The sequence below is a fragment of the Monopterus albus genome, unplaced genomic scaffold (genome assembly GCF_001952655.1).
Source record: "Monopterus albus unplaced genomic scaffold, M_albus_1.0 scaffold167.1, whole genome shotgun sequence".
Lineage (NCBI taxonomy): Eukaryota > Metazoa > Chordata > Actinopteri > Synbranchiformes > Synbranchidae > Monopterus > Monopterus albus.
In genome coordinates this window covers 666,253-689,598 of record NW_018128047.1, presented here as the reverse complement: position 1 = coordinate 689,598, position 23,346 = coordinate 666,253, and the positions used below count along the sequence as shown (strand labels likewise).

General features: G+C 40.4%; 1 protein-coding gene across 5 annotated transcripts in view; it reads right to left on the bottom strand.

The window, feature by feature from the left end:
• The window catches only part of LOC109968994 (muscleblind-like protein 1), an 83,124-nt gene that overhangs the window by 20,942 nt on the left and 38,836 nt on the right, over positions 1–23,346 (bottom strand). For all 5 annotated transcript variants that reach the window (XM_020615609.1, XM_020615608.1, XM_020615610.1 and 2 more), the window contains exon 3: positions 7,454–7,624. In XM_020615609.1, the coding sequence (XP_020471265.1) occupies positions 7,454–7,624 (171 nt within the window). The remainder of the gene's footprint in view (positions 1–7,453; positions 7,625–23,346) is intronic.

Sequence of the window (23,346 nt, the reverse complement as noted above, 5' to 3'; positions counted from 1 at the left end):
ATTTGCGCTTCAGGTAGGCTGGGGGAGGGAAAGTTTTGCGTTTTGTATGCTTATTAGATTTTCTGTACATGGGAGGGCTCCCAGCAGGGGAATGTATCCTACCCCTGTAAAGTATTATCGCTGATGTAGGGATACGTTTAGCAGTTTCATACATAGATGGAATTGTTGTCAGACCTCTGCGCGGTAGCTGCGATACCGATGGGGTTCTTGGGAGGGAGCAAGCCTGACAGAGACAGACAACTCAGATGATTAAATAAGCTCTGAGACACTCAAAGTGAGTGTATTTGCCTTATTTTCCATGATAAGAATGACAGGAGTGATGACAATGAAAACTACCCACTCACCCCAGCCGGTCGAGGCAGAAGGCCGCCCACCTTGAGTCGGGGTCTGTCGGAGGTTTCTTCCTATGCAGGTTTCTTCCTGTAAAGCTAAAGGGAGTTTTTCCTCTCCACTGTCGCCAAGTGCTTGCTCAAGGGGGATTTGTTGGGGTTTTATTTTTTTATTTATCTTTTTTTTTTTTTCTGTGCTGATGGTAATAAGATCGAGACCTTACTATGTATTGTACTGAGATGACTTGTTGTGATGTGGTGCTATACAAATGAATTAAATTGTACAGGTTGACACCATGTAGAATTACTTTTCCAGCCATGGCTGTTGGCTTTGCCGAGGCATAGAAATGTAAACTACTGTCAAAGAAGCATCAGACTGAAATAAATGTATATTGAAAACTACATGAAACGGAAGCTTGTTTCTGCAGATTGTTTATGGATGGATGGGGTTGATGCCGAGGTCAGTGTTTCAGATTCTGAAGTCAAAAGTTGTTCAGGGTTCTTCTCTTCAGCGCCAATTACAGCGCACGCTGTTTCACTTTATAAGGTCTTGTCTTTTTCTGATAAGTGACCAAAGTCCCTTCAAAAATCCATTTTGCTTTTATATAAACAAACATAATATTCAATATACTGTATAACTCAAGCTGCACTAACTTAAATGTAACCTTGACCTGTATATGAAGTCCCCAAGCTCCTTCAAAAAAAATCTGGTAGTGCATGTCTGTTAGAAACAAACTCCTGTCTTTAAGTAGAAAGACCTTGTTACTAAATATAATCTTCAACGTCAGGTTCTTGCTGCTTTGTCTAAGATTGATTTTCAGCCACAATGTATGCTTGTATTTCCATATAGCCATGATAGACTGATGCAGTATGTTAATTTTACCTATGCTTTTGAAAAACCATGGAGCTACCAGTGTGCAGAGCTTCTGATGGTATCCCCAGGATTCATCAGTCTTAACACCACTTTTTGAGCTTGAAAGTGACCAGAGTTTTTTCATTTTCCAGGCATTACAACTTGTTATTACAAGTTACAGTTCTTAACCATGGCAACATTGCATTCTCAGGAGATTTGTTCAGCTGTGCAGTATAAGCAGGATGAAGGTTGCTGCTGGTGGTAAAGCATCTCACTTCCTTGCATCTGCCAATCTGTCCCTGCCCACCCTTCCTTTTATCCTGTTTGCTGCACTTTCTCTTTTGGTTCTGGGCTCATGTGATTTCACAAATAAGGGTTGACAGTAAATGGCATCATGAAACCCACCTCAGATACTTATGTGTACATGTAGTTTTTGTAACCAAGTCAAAATTAATCCATGAATAAATGCCAAGGAAATGTAATTTTTCATGTTCTCACCAGACTAACCTTCAAACTTGCATGGGTTTAGAGCTTTTTTTTTTTTTTACTTTTCTGTTGCTTTAGAAAAATGTATGTCCAGTAAAGAGTCTGCAAAAAGACCATTATCAGTGACCTGTTACAAACCACCATAGCCCAGTTGCATATATTGGGAGAGAGCCTAACTTTTGGAATTCTGTACTAATTGACTTGTGTATGTTCAGATGGTCCTCACATATCCCTTGATACTTTCTCACCTGGCAGTATGTTTAACTTCACTATTTGAGAATCATGGTAAAATGATTCAAGGGGGAATGAATGAAAACAGGTGCGGAAAAGGTGTGCCATATTTGCCCTTTACCCAAATCAAATCAGTATTTATGAAACAGCCCTTGTCCTACCAGTTACTCATGAGACTTTGCAGGTACTGTCATGGTTGAGAGTAGGCCTGCCTACTAAGCACAAGCCCAGGGGTCCAAAAAGTTAATCATATGACTACAAAAAGCCACAAAATGAGAAAAATCAGATGCAAAACAATAGGACATAACATGACCAATAAGAGAAAAACACAAAACATTATGACTACAAAAATATGCCATACCACAAAAAAGACACGAAGCAAAGCAACTACAAAGAGATGTAAAGCAATAAAAAGTAGACACAAAGCAAGTAAAATTAGAGAAATGCATTTCCTGTCAAAAATGCATGTGGATGCTGTGATGCTGAAGGATCGCCCTGAAAATGCCTGATATCAATTGCTGAAACAGCTGAAGGATGAGTAGAAATTGCTGAGTTTCTTTGTTAAAATAGTTGAGAAGAAATGGCTGAAGTTCTTTGTTGAATAATCTGAAGGATGAGATGAAATAAATACAAGCCGGAATGACGTTGAAGAGCTGAACATTTTGATTGCTGAAATTATTCTGAAGTTGAATTTCCCCATTCATTTGAATAGGGCAAGATTTTCAAAATAAAGCGAAATATTTCAAAAGTATGAAGTTTAGAAAAGTTCTGAAGAGAAGCATGAATGTCCTTCAAGAGCTGAACATTTTAATAGCTGAAAGTGTGCTAAAGTTTAATTTCCCCATTTGTTTTTTTCCTGAAATCTGTAACGTAGATTAATACTTTTTATTCATTCAATTTAACCATTTTGAAGAATCTTCAGATTGAATGAAAATTGTCGGATTGCCACTCCACTGAGAATGCTGTGGGTTTTTGTTTATGTTGGTGAAACCACTTTACTTTTCTTTTCCCTTTCTTTTTTTAATAGTTAACACTTTGAACAAAATGACAAGAATGACTTTTATGAAATGAATGAATTTGTACTTGTATATGTTTAAAACATCAATGGTCAAAAAAATATAACGATGCATACACATGGGAATCTACCCCGTGATGAAATATAGTGTTCCATAATCTATAAAAGATCACAGAACCGACCTCTGAGTTGGAGACAGTCAGACAATATAAAGGCCCCATGTAAACATATAATGACCAAGTTTGCCTTCTGGAAAGTATGTCACTCTCTCATTAGCAGCCAACTGTGCCACTGTTGTAGTCCGTTACTCATAAGGGGGCGGACGCTTTTTCCTCCAGTGTCTCAGTATTATCCCTTTAGCTGTGGTGAGAACCAAAGTAACCCACCTCTTTTCAAAGTGGCTGAGCCTAATATGGCTAGCTTTGCAAAGACGTGGAATTCCTTTTTTAAAACCTCAAATATAATTTGAACTCTGTTCCACCAATCAATAAGCACAGGACACGTCCAAAGTGTATGCAGAATAGAGGCAACACTCGTCACATCACCAGCAAACATCCCCTTGGTATTAGTTTCCATTTATGTAGTTATTGAGGTGCCATTTGTGTATGATCTTCAGTTGTATAAACTTACCACATATACATTCTACTGATATTACTCAAACATGATTCCCAATCTTCAGGAGATATGTTCATAGCTAGATCCACCAGTTATCCAGAATGCCCAGGTATTTAATATGTGAAACCACTTTTCAACACTAGATCCCCCGTCTGTTCACCCCACTCCTTGAACATGGAGATACTTCTCTTAACAGACATCAGAGACCAGTGACCTTCCTTTGTGGCTTTTGTGGTTTTATTCCTCTTAAAAAAGAAAACAAACAAAAAACAAAAACTGTCTGCACAAAACAAGTGCACCACATTTCCTCAGTGTTTTTCTAACTTGAGTGAGTGAGTGATTCAGTACTGTAGATGTAATTGTAATGTGGGCTGTCTGCTGACGTTGACTCTGTAATAAAATGCATCACAAGCTCCATCACTCACATCCAGCTTTAATGGATCCTAATTATTTCACACTCTGCACAGTTCCATGCATGAAATGAAAGCACTCTCTCATGTACGTGGACGGAGAAGGGATGGCGATAGACAAAATTAGTGGGAGAGTGGTGGATAAAATGTTGTTGAGACACTGAGGATGTACTCATGCAGGCAGGATAAACAGGATGGAGGAAGAAAGTCCTGTTTTGTTCTCTTTGCAAACTACATGAGTCTGTTTTCTTGACGTTTATTTGTAGTGCAGGTCTAAAGCCATCTCTCCTTACTGCTGTCATCCTATCTCCTTCACTTTACCTACCTGTCTCTGCTCTGTCCCTTTATCTCTTACTGCCTTGCCAGGTCCTCCCTGTCTTCTCCTGTGGTATCCTTCTCTGTCAGCCTGTCTTCCTCCCCCTCTCCTCTCCCTAAGCCGGCCCCACACTACAGGATAATTAGCGCAATTTCGGGCCTGGTTTGTCCTTCCCAACAATGGTGGGTGTGTTTCTCAATGTGAGGGCGCTTGGAAGCGATTCTCGGGCCAAATGATGCTGTGGTGTGGGTGTTGAACAACGCCCTCTGGTCTTGAATCATAAGTATCAAGCATGTTTGATATTTATGACTTGGCCGGCATAGGGGTATGGTGGTTAGTGCTGTTGCCTCACTGCAAGAAGGTTCCTGGTTCAAGCCCAGGACAACCTGGGGACTTGCATGTTCTCCCTGTGCCTGCCCAAGTTTACTCTGGCTTCCTCCCAAAGTCATGCAGCTTAGGCTGACTGGCAACTCTAAATTTCTTGTGTGTGTGGTTGTCTGTCTACATATCAGCCCTGCGATAGACTGGACCCTACTCTTGCCCATGTCAGCTAGGATTGGCTGCAGCTACCCTATTCAGGAACAAGCAGTATAGATAATGGATGGACTTGGGAGTCCTGCAATTGAATCTTGACCAGACATAGCCAGTGACAGCGAGCTGGCCAGGAAGTATCACAACCACTTGTAGCATTAGCGTGCACTAGTCTCCTCGTTTCTTTATTTCCAACTCACCTCCAGCTCATGCTGCAAAATGTGTAAGCCGTGTTGATTTAATGCAAGACTTCATTCACAGTTTATCTCCCCCTTCATTTCTCTGCACAAAACATAGCACACACAAGTGCTGCTACTTGATGATGAATGTCCACCTCCACGCTTGTTTTGTTCTGAAGTCATGTTTGATCATGCGAGTTTGCACGAGATCCCTGGCATCTCTGAAACCATTCAGTAAAAACTGCAAGTGTGTGGTCCTGCCTCTTGACTGAATCATGTAGTGTGTGTGTGCTTGAGATTAAAATGTGAAAACATCTGTAAAGCTACAGTTATGCCTGTGGTCTCTCAATTTTTAAAATTGCTTAAGATTATAAAAACCTCTAGAACGGGCCTAGTTTTACTTTTACACTCCCCATGACATAAAGAGAAAAGGAAGGCTTTGGAGGGAGATCTACTGCTTCTTTAAACCCTTTCATGGTTTCCTCTGTTCCTCTCAATGGGCTTCTCCACTCAGCCACTCTCCCCCAGATAAGCCTGATAAGCCATCGGCTACACGTGCATGTGTGTGACCAAGCATCTGAAGCGCTTTTGAATAGTCTGAAACCAATTCACACCACTTAAACATATGGACAAAGGGGGAGACTGAGGAACTACTTTAAGCCTGATTGACAGGTCTCACTGACTCTTTAGGTCTTGTGGACCACACAGGGAAGGTTTAGTCCCTTTTCCACCGTCTGGTATGAGCTCACCTCAACTCGACTCAACTCTACTCGCTTTTGTTACTGGGTGCCTGGTTTTCCACTGTAGATGGTCCCCTCTCAGTGTAGCTGGTTGTCATAGCGACACCGCATTACACTGTCGTAACATTGTCAGCAACCGACATAGTAACAATGGAGGACATCGAAGGTATGCTGTTTTTGTTTCTCAGTATGTGGCTTATTTTAGTTAGTACAGTAACTACAGTAAAGTAGTGTTTAGCATTAAATAATGCTGCTTTTAAAAATGTCGCTTTCTTTGCTCTAGGATGTCTCGCACATTGATGACGTGATCTCTCTGACCAATCGCTAGTCAGCAGTGTTTACACTTCACCCTATGGTATTGCCTCTGCTCACTTGGAACCTCCACGGAGGTGATACCAAAATTAGTACCAGGTACTATCGCCAACATCTAACTTATGAAAACACAAATAAGGCTAGTCGGGTTGAGCGGGTACCAGGCGGTGGAAAAGGGGCTATTGATTTGAACTGATGGCTCAGGCCATCACCCTGAAGATCCTTGGAGCACAGTCACAGAGCAACTTCTGATGTAATTTACTGCATGAATGTGTGGGTGTGCATGTATAGATTTGCGGGTATGATCATGATTTTATGATAATAATATTTGCTGATCACTGTATAAAACAACTCCTTCATGAATAGTAGGGACCCAGTCATTCAAACATTGCTGATTTAACCCAGGCTATAGCTTTTTTCTGGAGTGAATACTAGCCTTGTAAATGTTTTTTCTTTCAATGTGCAATGGTCTTTCCAATGAAAGGGAAGGTTGTTGTGGTAAAAGCTGCGAAGTGGAGCCTAAGTTAAGACTGTGTCAAACTGCTGTTTTTAAGATCAGGAATAATATTTCATTCTTAAATTAAAGGAACCTGTTAAATCTCACTGGGATAACCTGGTTCTTAAAGCACAGTTTGAGGACCTAGAGTATTTGTTCATCTTGGCTAAAGTTAATATGAAATAAAGGAAATAGGTCACAGCCATCAGCAGTCCTGTGATCAGCTGCCGGTCATATGCTTGCACTCATGATTAGTAGGAATGACACATTTTTTTTACATGTTCAGTTAATTTAAAGCTGACATAAAATCCTGCCAATTTCTCTCATAAATCAAATTAAGCATTAAACCAGAGTACAAAGTTCCAGCAACATTTCTGAGCTGGAGAGTGCTGGAAATAATTTTTACATTGAATAAAAAATAAAATCACGTCAATATGTCATAGTCAAATGCAGTGCTATGAAAAATCCAGCTTTAGCTTTTTGGCACCTTAAACATCAGTTCCTTTTTGCAGTGTGCAGATTTATTTGTCTTGTTTTTTGTTTGTTTTTTTGAAATATTCATTCATATTTCAACTGTGAAAAAGAAATTACACCAAATAATCTCGGTCATGATCTGATTTTTAATAAGCCTGCTGTTGCAACTTTAAGAAGTCTTTGGTTTGTTGAGGTTATTATGTTATTGTCTTAGCTGTGATCATCACTTCAGCCGCATTTGGACACTGAGGGAGCAGAAGTAATTGCTCTGATCTGAGAATGTAGCAAAATCACTAAAATAATGGGATGTTAGAGACAGGTGTTCAAAGAACTCAAGATCCTGCACAGTATTAACATTTGTGTGTGTCTGTGTGTGTGAAATTCTTTTTGAATATATAAATGTGCATACATGCAGCTGATTTTTGACATGTTGTGTATTTCTGCGTATGCATGTGTGTCCTCTCACCACTGGTTGTAGCTGTGTGCCGGGCATCATTGCATTGGCGAGTTGCATCTGCTGGGCCAGCATGGCCATGTTTTTCTGCTGGATGAGATTGTTCCTTCCATTGATTTCCAGCTGGGTCTTTAAGTGGGGAGGAGGGTGCAGGTACTTACAGTTCTCCCTGGAACAGCGGCCCTGATGGGGTAAGAGAGGAGGAGGAAGCAGGAAGAGGCAGGGAAGGCAAAAGACAAATGAGAGTAGGATAAGGTGGACAGCCACATGGGAAGCACTGAATTACAATAATGTTTCCCTTAACTGTTTCCTAATGTAAAAACATAATGAGCCTTGACTGGAGTTGCTGCCCTCACATTTAGCAGGCGCTGACCTACCATCCCTGACATCTGGGCCTGACACTGGGTTCTCTGTATAGAAGACTGTTCAGTTGTGTTTTCTCTCCCCCTTTGCGACCTAAGACTTTTGCTCTTAAGACTCTTAAGGTCCCATCAAGAGACAAATTTGCTTCAGAAGCATAGATAGGAGGATTAGTTGTGTATCTGCTTCTGCTACTACACAGAAAGAGATGGAGAATGTTGCATTGTTCCAGTGATGGCATAAATACTTTATACTCACTCTATACTTTAACAGTTATTGTCATTATCTACTAATCTGTCAGTTATATTTTGATTAGCCATTTAGTCTGTAATATATCAGAAAATAGTGGGTTTGAACAAAAGCCTAAAACAAAAAATATATACATAGAATATACAAAGAAAAGCAGCAAATGCTCACCTTCAGGAATCTGGAATTAGACCTTGTTTGACAGTGGCACTGTTTGAAAACTGACTTAAATGTTTCATCAAAATAGTTTCTGATCTGTTGACTCACTACTCAGTTTAAAGTTTCAGATTTAGCATTCAGTCTCTGCAGGCAACTTTCAGTCTTATTACATACACAAGGAAAAGAGGCTTAAGTTCTAAAAAGGTCAAGCACATAACTATTTGTAACTATTTGTTTTTGGGATTCCAGTTAGGAAAGACCTACGCTCTCCTTCCTCCATCTTCCCGCCTGAGAAGCTGCCCCCTTTGATGCTAGATGTTTTACAAGGCCGGCTGAATCATTATCGATCTCTCCCAATTGAGACAAATGTTATATGTCAATATTTTACATCATTTCTGAAGAAAGAGGCTGGAAAACTGATGCAGGATCAATACATGATTTGAGACTTCTAGGACAGTAAACATACGGCACTCCATCTAATATTCTGCTAGTGTCTACTGACGATGTGGTGAGTGTCTGGGTGCATGGTGTTCTGGGTGATTATATTCATCCAGCAGCTGGCAGCCCAGAGGGAGAAGGAGGGAATGTCATTTACACTCTCATAATGCTTGCTCCACTAAACACTCCCCCAGATAAGTATAATAATATCTTAGATACCTCCTCCTCCTTTTTTATTCCTCCTTTCACCTTCGTTCCCTTCCTTTTGCCTCAATCTGAAGCCCCATGCTGATGTTTTCTCTCCTCATCACTGATACAGAACAGAGCAGGCACAGGGGTGCTGCTGTGATCTGTGTATGTAACCAGGTTCATGTGTGTGCAGAATATGCAAAATGAAAACACTACTCTTTTTTTCTGTTGTCAGTTTCATTCTTCCTTCTGCTCTCACCTCAGCCTTCCCCCCATCAAAATGCATCCTCTATCCCTCTCTTCCCATTTCTCTTTTATATAAATCTATTTCCAGGCGATGGGGAGACCGACCCTTCGACAACTCCACAGTACCACCTCCCATGGGGAATTAAAGGTTGGCTGTCATACTACTGCTTATCTCAGTGAGATTACCTGCTGCCCACTGCGGCCCACTATGACACCTGCTTTCACAAACTAAAACATCAACTCTCCCACTCCCCCTGTGTTCTTCCCACCTCCCTTCTTTTCTCTCGCTTTATCTCCTTGTCAGGCTTTATCTCTCCATCTCTCCTTTATTTCCTTGTGCAGTCTATTCTGCCTAGATACAGCAGGGAAGGTACTTTGCATTGGAGAGCAGCAGAATGTCAAGACTTCTTCCAGCATTTTCATTGGCTGAGAGCTGAGAGGAATAGTATTCCCAGCCCACAGACTGGCCTAGAGGCACACATTCTAGTCTGGTTTATCCCTGTGTGGCTGGGACTATTGATCAGTGCTAATTGGTTAATGTCTTTTGATTGTCAAGGCAAATTCCCTCCGGGTGACTAGATTCAAGCATGTCAACTCCAGCTGTGTGTGTGTGTGTGTGTGTGTGTGAGTGTGTGTGTATCCCTTTCCAACAGTTGACCTCCCAGTCATTACACACTCACTAACAGCTGACCTGTGAGCCAACAAGGGACATTTTGGAGGCCCAGTGTTGGTCATGCTTTAAACCATCTAGTCAGGTTCCAGCAACTACTCTAAGTGTGGAAAGCATACTGTAAAAACTATATCCTTAGCAAAAAACCTGACTCTGCACTGCCAATGCAGTACTTTATGCAATCTTTAGGCAAACAATTGGTTTGAATGTGTTTATGCGAGTAAAGCACCAAATAATGGTGACACCATCCGCATAAATGAATTGCATTTGAATAACTGTGTTCACTGTGGAATCTAGACGTGCCTTATCAGGCAGCAGAAGAAGGAGGGTGGCTGAAGTAGGCTGGTAATGGTCTGGGATTTGGCTGGCAGTCAAAGGGCCTGTGGCTGGGAGCAACAATTGAGTAGACAGTATGAAGCAATATTTACACTCCAGCAAAGTATTGTTTAATAATGAACACAAAACTTGAAATAGTGAGAAATGTTGTTCGACTGACTTTTTGCTGATGCAGTATAATGTTTATTACCTGGAAGGTTGTGTGAAGCTTGAATTAAGCATCACTAACTACTGAAAATGTGCCATGCTGTTATTTCTATTATTAGTTAAGTGGCACCAACACTGTTGTCAGTGTTGCTTTTTAGATAAAAGAGTGTAGCACGCAAACATATTGACTACCTGTCAAAATATAAACTAGGTAAGTGTGGCAGTGCTGGACAGCGGGTAGGTATAGCAGTCTCTAAGCCTACACCAACTTATTGTCAGGGTCCAACAACGCCATCCAGGGGAATTTCACTCCCAGGAAAATTTCACCAATGCAAGTAACAAAGCTAAAAAAAAAAAAAACCTATGGCGTAGTGCGCATGCTGTCTCAAACGTACTCACCGATCAACTATAACTCAAAACAAGAAACCCAACCAAAAGACTAAAGCCCCAAAATTAGAGCCAAAGCAGCAACCTTCCTGGGGTAAAGAGCCAACATGGGAGAAGGACGCCCCTTGTAGCACATTGTCTATGAAATCTTAATGCCTGAGTAAATGAACAAAGGCATAAAAATCAGCAGGCCAAAGCTACAACAATAAGGAATTGAAACAACACACAAACTCTCATACATACCAGAAGATGAAAGCGCAACTTAAGCACAAAGGAAGGGGATGTCAGACAATGCCACAACTTGATCACTGCAGAAACCAGAGACCCAGAATGGCCTTTTGCATATGACTAAAACAGAGCAAAGACTGAATAACCAGGGCAGAGAAAAACAGCTCGGGAGAGACAACACTGCACTCAACAGCAGCTCCAGTGCAGTGATTTGGAGTTAATATGAAAGTCAGCCTGTCATTCTGTATGCCAAATATGAAATCATTAAACCTCCTCTAATGCTTGCTACACGCAAACAGCTGAGGCTGCCTCCAAATAGTCAAACAGTCGAGATACTGATCAGTTGAATGAGACTCTTCTAGTCGAGCCTTTGTTTTTATTTGATTATATTTAGTTTTTTGTCAGCCAGTGTGCATTTCAATAAAAGGCAGCCCCAGCCCGATTAGTTTATCATCTTCTCATTTTGGTTTGCCAAGCAGAAATGTGCCCTGATGCATTCACGTACATTAAGTTCGGCACTGTTTAGCAAATTGCAGAACTAGGAGAAAAGAGCAACAAAAGCCACATAAAGGTGAGATTTATAATTTATTGTAATTTAGTGTTTTCAAAAATCGTGGTCTACTTTTACTAGAGAACAGGCTGTCATGACGATGTGGCTGGTTTTGCATAATGTTATGTGAGTCTGGTTTGTTTACCCTTCTCTGTTAAAGTGCAATGCACAGCCATTTACCGACTGTTTCTGCAACATGTATCCATCCAAATGGGACTAGGAAGCTAACAAAAATGTGCTGAGAAAACGTTTCAATGAGGAATTAAAAATATCATTTGCAGTGCAAATGAACGTTACCACTTACAGTAAACACTAATGTTGCCACTCATGTTTTTCCACCACATATTGTATGTCTCTGGAGGCAGGATTGGTTTTGATGCTCTGACAATGTACAAACAAGAGGCAGGACACCCCCAGCGGGTGTAGCTCGGCCCAGCGGTCCTGCCGTAGTCATCTACCAGCAGTTCTGGATATGAACAGAAGGATCAAATTATCAGATGGCCTCTGCAGTAAACTACAACAAACACTGCTCCACCTGGCGGATATATACGTACAACACACGGCTTGCACACACAGTGCTTAGGGGTGTTAACAAGGCAGCACTGCGATCACAGTGTCATCGCAGGGGATGCACAGTAAGAGCAGGGGTCGTGCATGGACCTGTCACGGATCGGGCATGGTTCTATCGCGATCCAGCCAGCAACTTAAGATGGCTGCATCTGTACTACAGTGCAATCTTATTTGGATAACTAGCAGATATCTATCTTCATTATTATGTTTGTCTAAGCAGTAGTGTAGATTATTTTGTTCCTCGGAGTCACACATTATGTGTAGAATATCCCTGCTGCTGTTATAGAGTTAAATAGGCTGTAGTAATATATTGTAAGTAATTTTAGGTTTTCTTCGGATGTTTTCTTTCTTTTATGTCTTGATTGGTGGAGCCCTGAGTACTTTTATTACGTTCGGTGTAGGCGCCAGGTTTATGTTATGTGTTGTATTTTATTCTTGTATTTTGTGAATGTGTCAAGGATGTCATTTGATCTGACTGCAAGACAAATTTACCTACGGGTATAAATAAAGTAACCTAACCTAACCTAATTATGTTGATAAAGTGTTTTCATTAGGATAAAGGTGAAATCTGAATTATTATGCTAGAATTAATGACAATTTACCTCTACACATTTTATCAGCTGCATTCAGAAAGGTCAGTACCTTGACTTCTCCCTACCCATCTGCTTTCACCAATAGCCTTATTATCTGTTGCTGTGTTGTCTGCTCCTGTGTGACGCTGATCATTACCTGCAATGCTAATGTCCTGGCTTCTCTCCTGCCTCTCTTCTCTGCAATTTTCCCCCGCTGTTTAAACAGTGTCAGTACAGGTTAATGGTAAGCCTGTCTAATCCAAAGCAGGTCTCCCTCTGGCTAAAGTGTGTGACTACCAGACTCCACTCAAGCTGACTCTGTTCCGCCTTCACCTGTCTTCCTGTCTTTGACTGAAACACTAATATGCTAACAGACTACCTGCATCTGTCTCTCATGCATTCTCAATTGCTCTATGTTCCTGCTTGTCTCTTCTCTGCCTGTTTCTCCCACTCTCGTCCTACCTTTCAGGTGGTTGTCTGGACTAGTCTGTGCTCCCAGCATGCCTTTCCACCAAGCAAATTATATTCTTTCTTTACTCAAACCTACAAAACATCTTCCACTGTGGTAGGTAAGCAGTCTTCTCATGCAGTTAAATATAGATTCTGAAACAGGAGCCAATTTACTTTTGTCAGGGTTTGGCTGTGGCAAAGCACAGTTTCACTTGCCTTTAATTGGCAAGCGATTAAAAAAAAGTGAACCAGCTGTCACAGTCTCACTCTTAAGTTAATGTGCATGTACTTGCAAGTGAATGGAGCATTCTGCTTTTATAAATCCTCTAAGCCTCATTACAACAGATATCTTTCAGCCACATTTCAGCTCCGGTATACGCAATCAAAAAACACATACCTGTATAGACAAGTGTATACAAGCTCACTCATTCGGTTATTGTTTCTTTTTAGGAAAATTTACAAACTGTTTTGGGGCAGCAGAATGATACAGATGCTAATTAATCAGTACAGTTGGAAAAACAAAGCAACACACACATGCACATGGAATTTTCACTGGAGTTTCAGGTATCACACATGTAGCTAGTTCTGACCTTGGCAACAACATGGTTTTAATCAGCATCACATAATCCTCTGACACAAGGCTACATCAACAAGGCCGTCCACAAAACAACAGGAAGTCAGCACAGGGAACACAGATTTTTTTGTTTTTTTAATATTTTTAATTCCTACCTTCCAGATATGCCATATTTTTAAAAGTGCTCATTTGCAAAGGTTATTTGAGTAATTGATGATATGACCATGTGATATTTGAATGTGGTCATTCATACAGACAAACCAACCATCTCACCCAATTGTTGTAATCCCTGTTAGCCCTGTGAAGCTGTAATGAACACACCAACTTGAAATTAGCCTGTAAATCCACAACTGATCTGCTGGAATTCACTCTAAATAGTTTATTATGTATCATGAAATATTTGTGACCATTTAGAAAGATTATTGTTATATAAGATAAACTAGTCCTCGGGATGTGGCTATACAGTAGATATGAATATGGTCAAACAGTGGTGATATGCAGCAGGATGCACCATCTCTTCTTAAGGGGTGTGGTGTTTGGGAATCCAAATCCACATTAAAAAATTACACATTATAACACATGAAAGCAGCTCATGAGCAAGGATAAATAACAAACACCCTACAAACATCTCGATTAATCCTGTTACACAGAAGGTAAAACATTCCAGCTTCACTGTGGCTGCATGACACTGTTAAGTTACAGTTTCTTCAAACAAACAGGTTCCACACAGGCAAACCTTCATTACTACTGTTGAGTCCTGTGCCAGGCCGGTTACCTGCAAAAAACTATGTATAACGGGCTAAAACAAATGTTTATATTAATTCACAGGTATTGGCACAAGTAAAAAATAGACTAAATGCAGGTGGGTAGTGAGTGAAATAAACAGAATTTAAATGAAAAATAAATAAAAGTGCAGCTTTCGAATACTGGATGCAGCTGTGAGTAAATTAAGCTATAATTGCTGCTGGTTACAGGATCAGAAACTTTGTCCATGCACAAAAACTGCTCAGTGATTTTAGCAGACTACAGTGAATATTTATATACAGTACTTCTACATAAATAGTTTTGTCTTTGTCAGTTTAGGAATGGAGTGTGTAACTGGCAGGAGAAGAAGACAGAGTCTTTATTCCCTTGTCCTGACATCAGTGACTTCAGTCAGTCAGGTTGCTGCCCTGCTTTTTAAAGGGGATGGGAGGAGCTGATTTGATTGGACATAACTGAAGCCAGCCCCGACTCCATCTGCTCACAATGTATTCCTCCTTCTAATAAAGTATTCTGTCTCTCCTCCACATTGTACCCAGGAACATCTGGCTGCACACAAAAGTGCACTGCGTCTTTGGTCACCAAAATTGCAAACATCGTTGGTCACACCCATATGTGCCCTGTGCCTGGAGTTTAGGAAAATAGAACCCCCCCTTGTCCCATTTTCACTTGATTTATCAGACTGTGTAAAATCTTAGTGAATGCATCTTTAAGGACCCTATTTTATTGTTTTGGTTCAGTCTCACCACACCAACCCTGTGTCCAGTCACAGTACTCGTCTTCACCAAAAAGGCTTAGCCCACTATATGCTATCTGGTCAGCTCCAAATGTCAGACAGACAAAATTAGCATTTGGCTAGTGAACATTAGCATTTAGCAGCTAAAGAGACATATTTTTCTCAGGACTTGGTGGAGACCAAAACAGAGCTAAAAGGAGACCAACTACTAGACTTAACACCTATTAGGTGACTTCAATGAATACTAATACTGCTTGGTGTCTGTTAGATGCGGTATAGAAAATGAGAGATGAGATCTGTTAGATGTGTAAATAAACACCTGCCTGTGAAACATTACAACAATTGTATACAGTGAAAATATGTCAATGTTGATTTTCTATTAGCCCCAAGTTATCAAAAAATACACCACCAGTCAAAGGTTTGGACATGATTTCCCATTCAATTCAATGGGAAAAAGTATCCAAACCTTTGACTGGTAGTGTTTATTATTACAGGGTTCACTTGAATGCTCTGCTATTTGCTGTGCACTGTACTTTCACTTCAGGGCACTGCGAGGCCAGGCCATGAAAGGTTTACATAGTGCTGGGGTCCCACAGGCAGAACAGTGTGTTGTAAAAAGGATAAGAGGAATTAGGGGAATCTGCAAATGTACACTAAAATTTCTTACAAAAAACAAGAGTTTTGGCAAAGCAATGGTTATATTCTTTTGTGTTATAGATACATATATTAGCAGAAAAGGGAAATCTTAACCAGTCTCTTGCTAACTAAGCTAAAATGCATGTCAGACATTGCCCCTATAAACCAAAGACCTTTTCATTCATTCATCCACCTACTTTGTTTTTTCCTAATATGTGTGCACCTAATTCCAAAGAAGGCATATAAGAATTTCTAAACATATCGTTTTAGTATTACTGAACTATCACTTTACTGAAGCAGTCACAAAGATACTGTATCTCCAGTGACTACTGCTCTGTCACTCCTTTTTGTTACTCGTTTTCATTCTATCCTACCTTTTCATCATGTACTTTGTCCCTCTTCTCTCAAGACTTATTTTCAACTGTTTGATTGATGTCATTGAAGTGAGTGTTATAGTTAAAGTACAGTAAAATGAATGTTTGGGAATTCCTACTAATAATCATTATAAGTATGAGCTTATACTTGTCAAAAAAAGGGGGCAAGGCATTACCATGATTTTTAAGTCACTGTCTTACTGGTTTGTGTTTTTGACTACAGTATATGATCAAAACCTTACACTGTCAGTCTTCTTTTCTGTCTGTGGTACCTTGGCAGCTCTCTGCAGGATCTCTCTACAGAAGCCCAGAGAATAAAATGTGAAATTCCTTTCATGGATTAGCAACACAGACAAAACCAAGAACACAAGACAAGGAAGGTAGGACAGTCAAGAGAGGGTTGTGAAAACAGCAGGAGAAACAAAGAGGGAGACAGATGTGGAGTGTGCTTTGTTTATTAATATTAATCAATACAATCTATGCAAGTGATTTCACTGGCATCTTTACTGCATATACTGTATCTGCATCCTCCAAAAGGTTGACTGGCACAGGACTTTCCACCAGGCCCTTCTGCATGTTCACTTCTATAATCACCCATTGATTCTAAATGATCTTTTAATCTACCCATCCAGAATGACTTATTCCAACTTAACTACACATAATCCAGCAGCCTCTGATCTTTTCCGCATTCTCTCTCTCTCTCTGCTCTCGCTGTCTGAGCTCCCTTTAGACCGTAGCTACTGCTACACCGTGACCAGTGTGACAAATGTAGCGCTAAAGCCTGGACAGCCACCGTTCCAAACCCTTGTGCATTATTAAATCTCTCCTAGTGGCACTGCCTCTCCCTCCTGCTCCCAAAGACAACCATCAATCAAGAGAATGTCATCTGGATGAGGGCTGTGATGAGACTACACAAGCATATACACACACACACACACACACACACTAGCATTCTTGACCAACGGGTCTTGTTGGCAAGTATACATCAGACAAATTATGACATCAGACATAGCACAAAGAACAGTCTGTCTGAGGACTGAGAGTGCTGCCAGACCGGGCAAAAACACACACATGTAAACACACAATAATACAGAACATTTATTAAGCAATGCACTCCATCTGCAAAACCACTGCTGCATAGTAGGAAGTAATCCTGATGATAAACATGTTTCATGCATCTGTGAAACAACGGAGAAAAACATCCTGTGCTCTTCATTCTCTCCGTCAGCTGCCGCAATTACTTGATGTCTATATAAGTCTCATTATCTCTTTCCAATCGTTTATCAAATCTGGAGCACCCCTGGTGCATTAGCATACTAGCCTGGATCAGTTAGTGACCTTCAAATCTCATTTAACTGGGCAGAGATATAAGCCTTTGAGACAACAACAAAGATAGATATGTAGACAGGAGAACCACAGTGATAGACAGAGGTGGGTGACACAACTCTAATAAAAACTAGCTGGATTAAAACAGCTGATGAGCTCACAGAAAAATGTTGCTTCAGAAAGCAGCGCTCCTGTACGCCAGAAGTGAGGCAGAGCCTGCTGAAAGCTTTTAGCCATAGTACTCAATTAGACAAAACACAATTTACAGCAGTTACAAGTACCCCTTATCCTGGCAGTGTGTTAGCGTGTTTTGGGTGGGTGAAGGTACAAAGTAGTTAGCACAGAAAGCTAATGACATGGCAAAATCATTAGGCCATTGTAGCTAATGAATGCCACTGTCTGGCCGAACTGTTCTTGTTTGTCATACACTATTATCCATGGCTGAAACATTTGGCTCAAGTGGTCCGTATCAAAGTGGCATTAATTAATGATTAATGTTTACCAGAGTTTGGGGACTTGGGAGTCAGACTTAAGCCACAAATCTGAGGACTTAAGACTTGCTTGACTAGCATTGGTAAAAGACTCAACTGGACTTTGACTTGGTGTTAATGACTTGAGACTTGAAACTGATGACTTGAAATTACTTGTTTGTTTTTTTTTATTATTAAATATGCACATTTTTTTAGATATTGCGAAGTTATATTTTGTTTTTGAAACACAATTCTAGTGCAATGCCCACAAGCTTGGCAACCTATCAGAATGCAGCAGACCATCAGAGGGCAATGCAGATCTCAGGACACGGCCAAAAATAATAGAATTTGGACTCAAGAATTATATTGTTGATGAGGGTAGTAATAAGAGAACAGTGCAATGTCTGCAGCACAAAAATCAGCGACATGGCCACAACATCCGGCTTCATCTGTCACTACAAAACTCCCAAAGGTAAGTACATAAATGTGTCTTACCTAAGGTTAGCTAACTTATTGTCTGGTCAAACATTAGCTAGAAAGCTAATGTTAACTTTCAGATGTTAGACTTGACTTTGAATACACATTTTATTGAGAAGAGCTTCTGACAGTTGTGAAAAGGCATGAATGCCTTTTTTATTTAATAGCTAAGAGTTAGTTTATAGTGTGCAAATGCAGAGTTCATAATCAGAGGAGGTTTGTGAATGTTTTATTTAAATATGTGATATTCCCATAACACTAGCTATTATTAGCTCTAATGTTCATCATAAAGTAGCCTCCAGATTGAAATAAAAGGAAGAAAGAAAGAATGAAGAATACAAATCTTGTTAACAGTTTTCATTTCCTGCTCTGGCAGGAGTCCTAAAATTGTATTGTAAATTTTTTTGTGTTGTACTTATGTTTTCAGCTATAGAGCATAGGGATATATCACTGACTGTATATAAAATACTAGACAAACCCACCATGACATCAACCCATTGGTTTTCTGATGAGCGGTTTTGAAGCTCAAGTCTGACCTCTGCCATAGTGATAGTACTTCACCCAACCTTCTAGGTCTAATTCAAAAAAGGGCAAAGAGGTGGACTGTAAGTGGACAGCTAGCATTTAGACGCCTGTGGCAAGTCCCTGCGGCCTTTCACTCAAAGAGGCCATACCCTTAATTAATGCACAATTTTTAGTCTCAAGATAATTTAAAAGGGGCGAGTTATAAAAAAAAATCACCTCCGTGCAGTTGTCACAGAAGGGGAAATTAGCTATAGATATCAAAACCATTTGTAAACATTTATTTCTGCTGTAAACTTGGGCAGTTTAACATGGGAGTTTATGGGGACTCACTCCCTTTTAGAACCTTAAGTGGCCATTCAGGGAACGGCAGGTTTTGGATATCTGCACTGGCTTCATTCCTCAGCGTCGGGGGTTGTCGCTTGGACTATGTTATAATTTCAGAGCCCCACTCACCATTGTTGTTCATTTAGAAGGCTTGTTATTGATTGCCACAAAATGTCAAATATCAGTGAGATTTATAAGGTGGAAGCAAGCTGCAACACATTTTGGTAATGATTAAAATAAAACTTTTTGTGATCACTGTCTTAACTGATTCAAATGTGGAAAATGTGGTAAATCAGCAGAATTTTGTATGACTTGACTTGTGACTTTCTTTGTCATGACTTGCTTGATTCTCACCACAGTAACAAGACTTGCTTGAAACGTGAAGGTTAAGACTTGAGACTTGCACATGTGCGACTTACTCCTACCTCTGATGTTTACTAATGACTATAAATATTTTTCATGATCACTGATGTAGTGGAAAATAAAAGGGTAAGTTATTTACAACCAAGATATAGTATGTTATGTCCTCAGGATGGGTAGATACAGGACAATTTTCCATGTTCACCCTAAACCCAATAAACACTGAGCACCAACAGACTTTATTTGACAGCACTTGTTGGATCAAAATACGTCCCTGAATGTAAGAAGGTGTTATGATTGATTCAGCTCATAATTACGAACAGTTGAGTTTGAAAAACCGCTTATGTCAAGAAAGTCTGACTCGGACATAGTGAGAATGTTTTGACAGCGACAGCATCTCCCACTCAGTGAAAAGAACTTCTGATGTAAAGTGCCAAGAATGCAACAAAGCTTTGTTGGCAGTTTGTTTGTTTGTTGACACAGCTATAAAGTTACAAAAAAAAAATATACAATATCAACACTGATGTACACAATTTAACTCGTGTAAAAGGAGCAGTTTATTTGTTAAAGACAGCTCTTTACGAAAATGACATGACAGAGGCTAGTAAAGTTAAGATCAAATTCCGTACAAACTTGACGAACTGGAGTATTTTCTGTTCCCTCCCTTATTGCAAGCAAAACAGTAGAGGACCAAATCAACATATTTGGACAGACAAGGCAAATGATGATGTGTTTTAAGCTTACTTTTTCCATGTTTCGTATATGTTTTTATAGTTATGCTTCAGGAATTCCACTGTGGTTGTTTTGATGTTGCAACATTATGAATTATAGGTTATTGTGCCAGAAAGTGCAGATACAGCATAACTTTCTGGCACAACTTCACCTACTGTCAAGGTGCACAGACAAGGACAAAACAGACTGGATACCAAAAAATCCAGCAACACTTGCAGTGTTTTGAGCAACTTTAATAAGAAGACCACTGAGTTTGTCAAAACACATCGATCTTATTAAATTTGCTCAAAACACTGCAAGTGTTGCTGGATTTTTTTGTTTTACAACTTACAGAAAATGTGCATAAAGGACTCAAAAGCCAAATACTGTGGAGGCAGTTGTCAATTTCACAGTGAGATGTCCATGGGCTTTTGGTAGACATTGGAATTGGGCTGCAAAATGTGGGTCTATAGACCCTGTTTGGGTTGGACAAAGCGGGTTCAGTCATGCATACTGTATCTGTTGTTGACTGCTTTGACAATGAACAGATTAAGATCCTCCTGATCACAAACACTATCACTGGTCTCTGAGAAACAAAGTTGGCAGTGAAGGGAATAAAGAGATTAAATATGATGTCAAAGTCACCAGTCAGCAGCAGAGCCTCCTTTTCAGCTCTTTTTACCAACCCGGCTTCAGTCACATAGCTGAGACTTTTTCATTTTTCACTTGCTTGTAAAATCTGCTTGAGATGAAAAAAGGATGAAGAAATTCAAATAAAAAGGCCCTTACAGTCTATCTCTCTCTCTCTCTCTCGGGAGGGTGTGGTTCTGGCTCCTGTGGGAATGTCAGTGTAGAATTGTGCAAGGCAAAGTCTCTAATTAGCTTTGTTCTCATTAGGTCCAAAACACTACCTCCCCTTAGACACACACACACATAGTGATGTAGAAAGAGACCACCCCATACCCCCTGAGGCCTGGCCCTTCTTCTCTATTTCTCTTTCAGTTAACCCTCTTCCACTATCCTCTATCTGTTCATCTTTTTCTTTCTGCCTTCGTCTCTCCTTCACTCTACTCACAATCTCTAAAGTTTAGTCTAATTCAGTTTTATCTCTCATTCACTGCCAAGGAGGCAGGCAGAGAGCAGACCCATTAAAACAGCCTTAATGGAAGACTGGTGGACAGGCACACAGGATTCAACAGCTTTTAAGTCTATTTATTTTCTGCCCATCTTTGTAACACTCATTCTGCAGATATATGTGGCTCACTCGCTGCTGCTTGGAATAGACCTCTTTTTACATCTAAGCCTCCTCCCTTTTTCATATCTCCATCCTCCCCTAGTTTCACACTCTCCTTAGAATTCTTCAGTCATTAAGTGTTGTTCAAGAGCTGGGCGACGCCAGTCTTTTCTTTTAATTGTTTGCTTGTGTGTCTATTTGAGAACAGACCCTTGAGAAAATCAAAATGAAAAGGAGAAGATGAAGTTTTCCTTGCAATTGAACAAAAGACGCTCACTGACAAAGACCGTCAGCTGCCTCCGGTCTGTGCCGTGATCTTTAGCAGCTACATAAAGTGGCTCCACAGGGAAAACAAAAGATGCTGTTGGCAACAGGCACAGTGCAGCCCACAGATAGTAAAAGCTGCATGAGTGGACACACACAACAAACACAGCCACACGAGTGCACAAAAATCATTAACTCTGTAAAATGACCTGAGGAGGAATTTAGTATCAGATGACAACATTTTTTTCTTTGCTCTCCAGATGAAGTCAGGAGTCAGGATCAGATGCCAAAGAGTCAGCGTACTGGAATGTTCTATTATATCTTACTTCTGATGAGTCATGGGGGATGTGACAAATCATCATAGGACCACACCCTGAAGCATCCAAGTAACAGTGGAGAAAAACAGAGAAAAAAGTTGTCCAGTGCAGACAGAGACATGATTTCTTACATGCACATGTGAAAGATGCCTCCGCTGTCTCTCATACACATACACGCACACATATTCTCCACCAACGAAGGGTGTCACTGTACTGGCATCAGCAACTAGTGTGACTGCCTCGAGGTTAAAGCAGATAAGAAAGGATTAGCATTCATTAGGCTATAAAGTGATGATATACCCCAAAAGCACACACACACAAGGAGATTTCTTCCCCTTAGCCACTGCACAGTATCTCTTTCAGACTACAGTAGCCTACAGTAACAATCAAAGGGAAATACAAAGGAAAATAACAGTAATACAGAGCAACAGTGTGGAATGTTTTGTAGCACCAACAACTGCAGAGCTGGAAAACCCTCAAACTGCAGCCTTGGGCATTCATAATGAGTTCTTGCTGGAAGAAACAAAAGAAAGACAACAACAGAAAAGAAACAAGTGAATAAGATTTATACTGGAGAATTTGATGCAAGTTCTTTTAACTGATTGATTTTTAATGCTGACGTGTACAGATTTTCTACCCCAAGAATACTGAGAACAAAAGGAAGACTGAAAGCAACAGTTAAAAACAGACAACTATAGTTTCTCTCATGATCTCGGCTTCACCACCACAAACGTTTCAGTAGATACTGTCCTGTTTCCATAAAGACACACGAGAGAGCTAAGCTCAGAGACGAACATACAGACTGAAAGAACAGAAACACAGATCGAGGCAGAGCCATTTATAGGTTAGGGATATATTTTGTTGGTGTGATACATCATGTAATAAAGCATGACATAGTGTGTCTTAATTCCCTCCCACACACATACACTGCGCAGCCGAAGGCCTTCAACTCCTCCTTCTCCACGTAGCACCTTCCGGCTGCACACTCATCCATATCGATCCACACTGATCACAGCCGGCCCATACCACTTCAGCCCAGAGCAGGGGAACAGTGGGCAGGATGATCACCTTCTCCTTGTGCACTCACTGCTTAGCAGACATGCCACCGTCATGTACGGCAGTCACAAAAGTAGCATTGTCAATCAAAGAAGCCAAAATCTAATTAAAAGGACATAAAAGTCAGATAAAAATTTTATCTGTTAAGTTTAATAGCAAGTTTGAATTATTTTGTGTAAGCACTAAGGATCTCACTGTGTTCCCCTTGTCA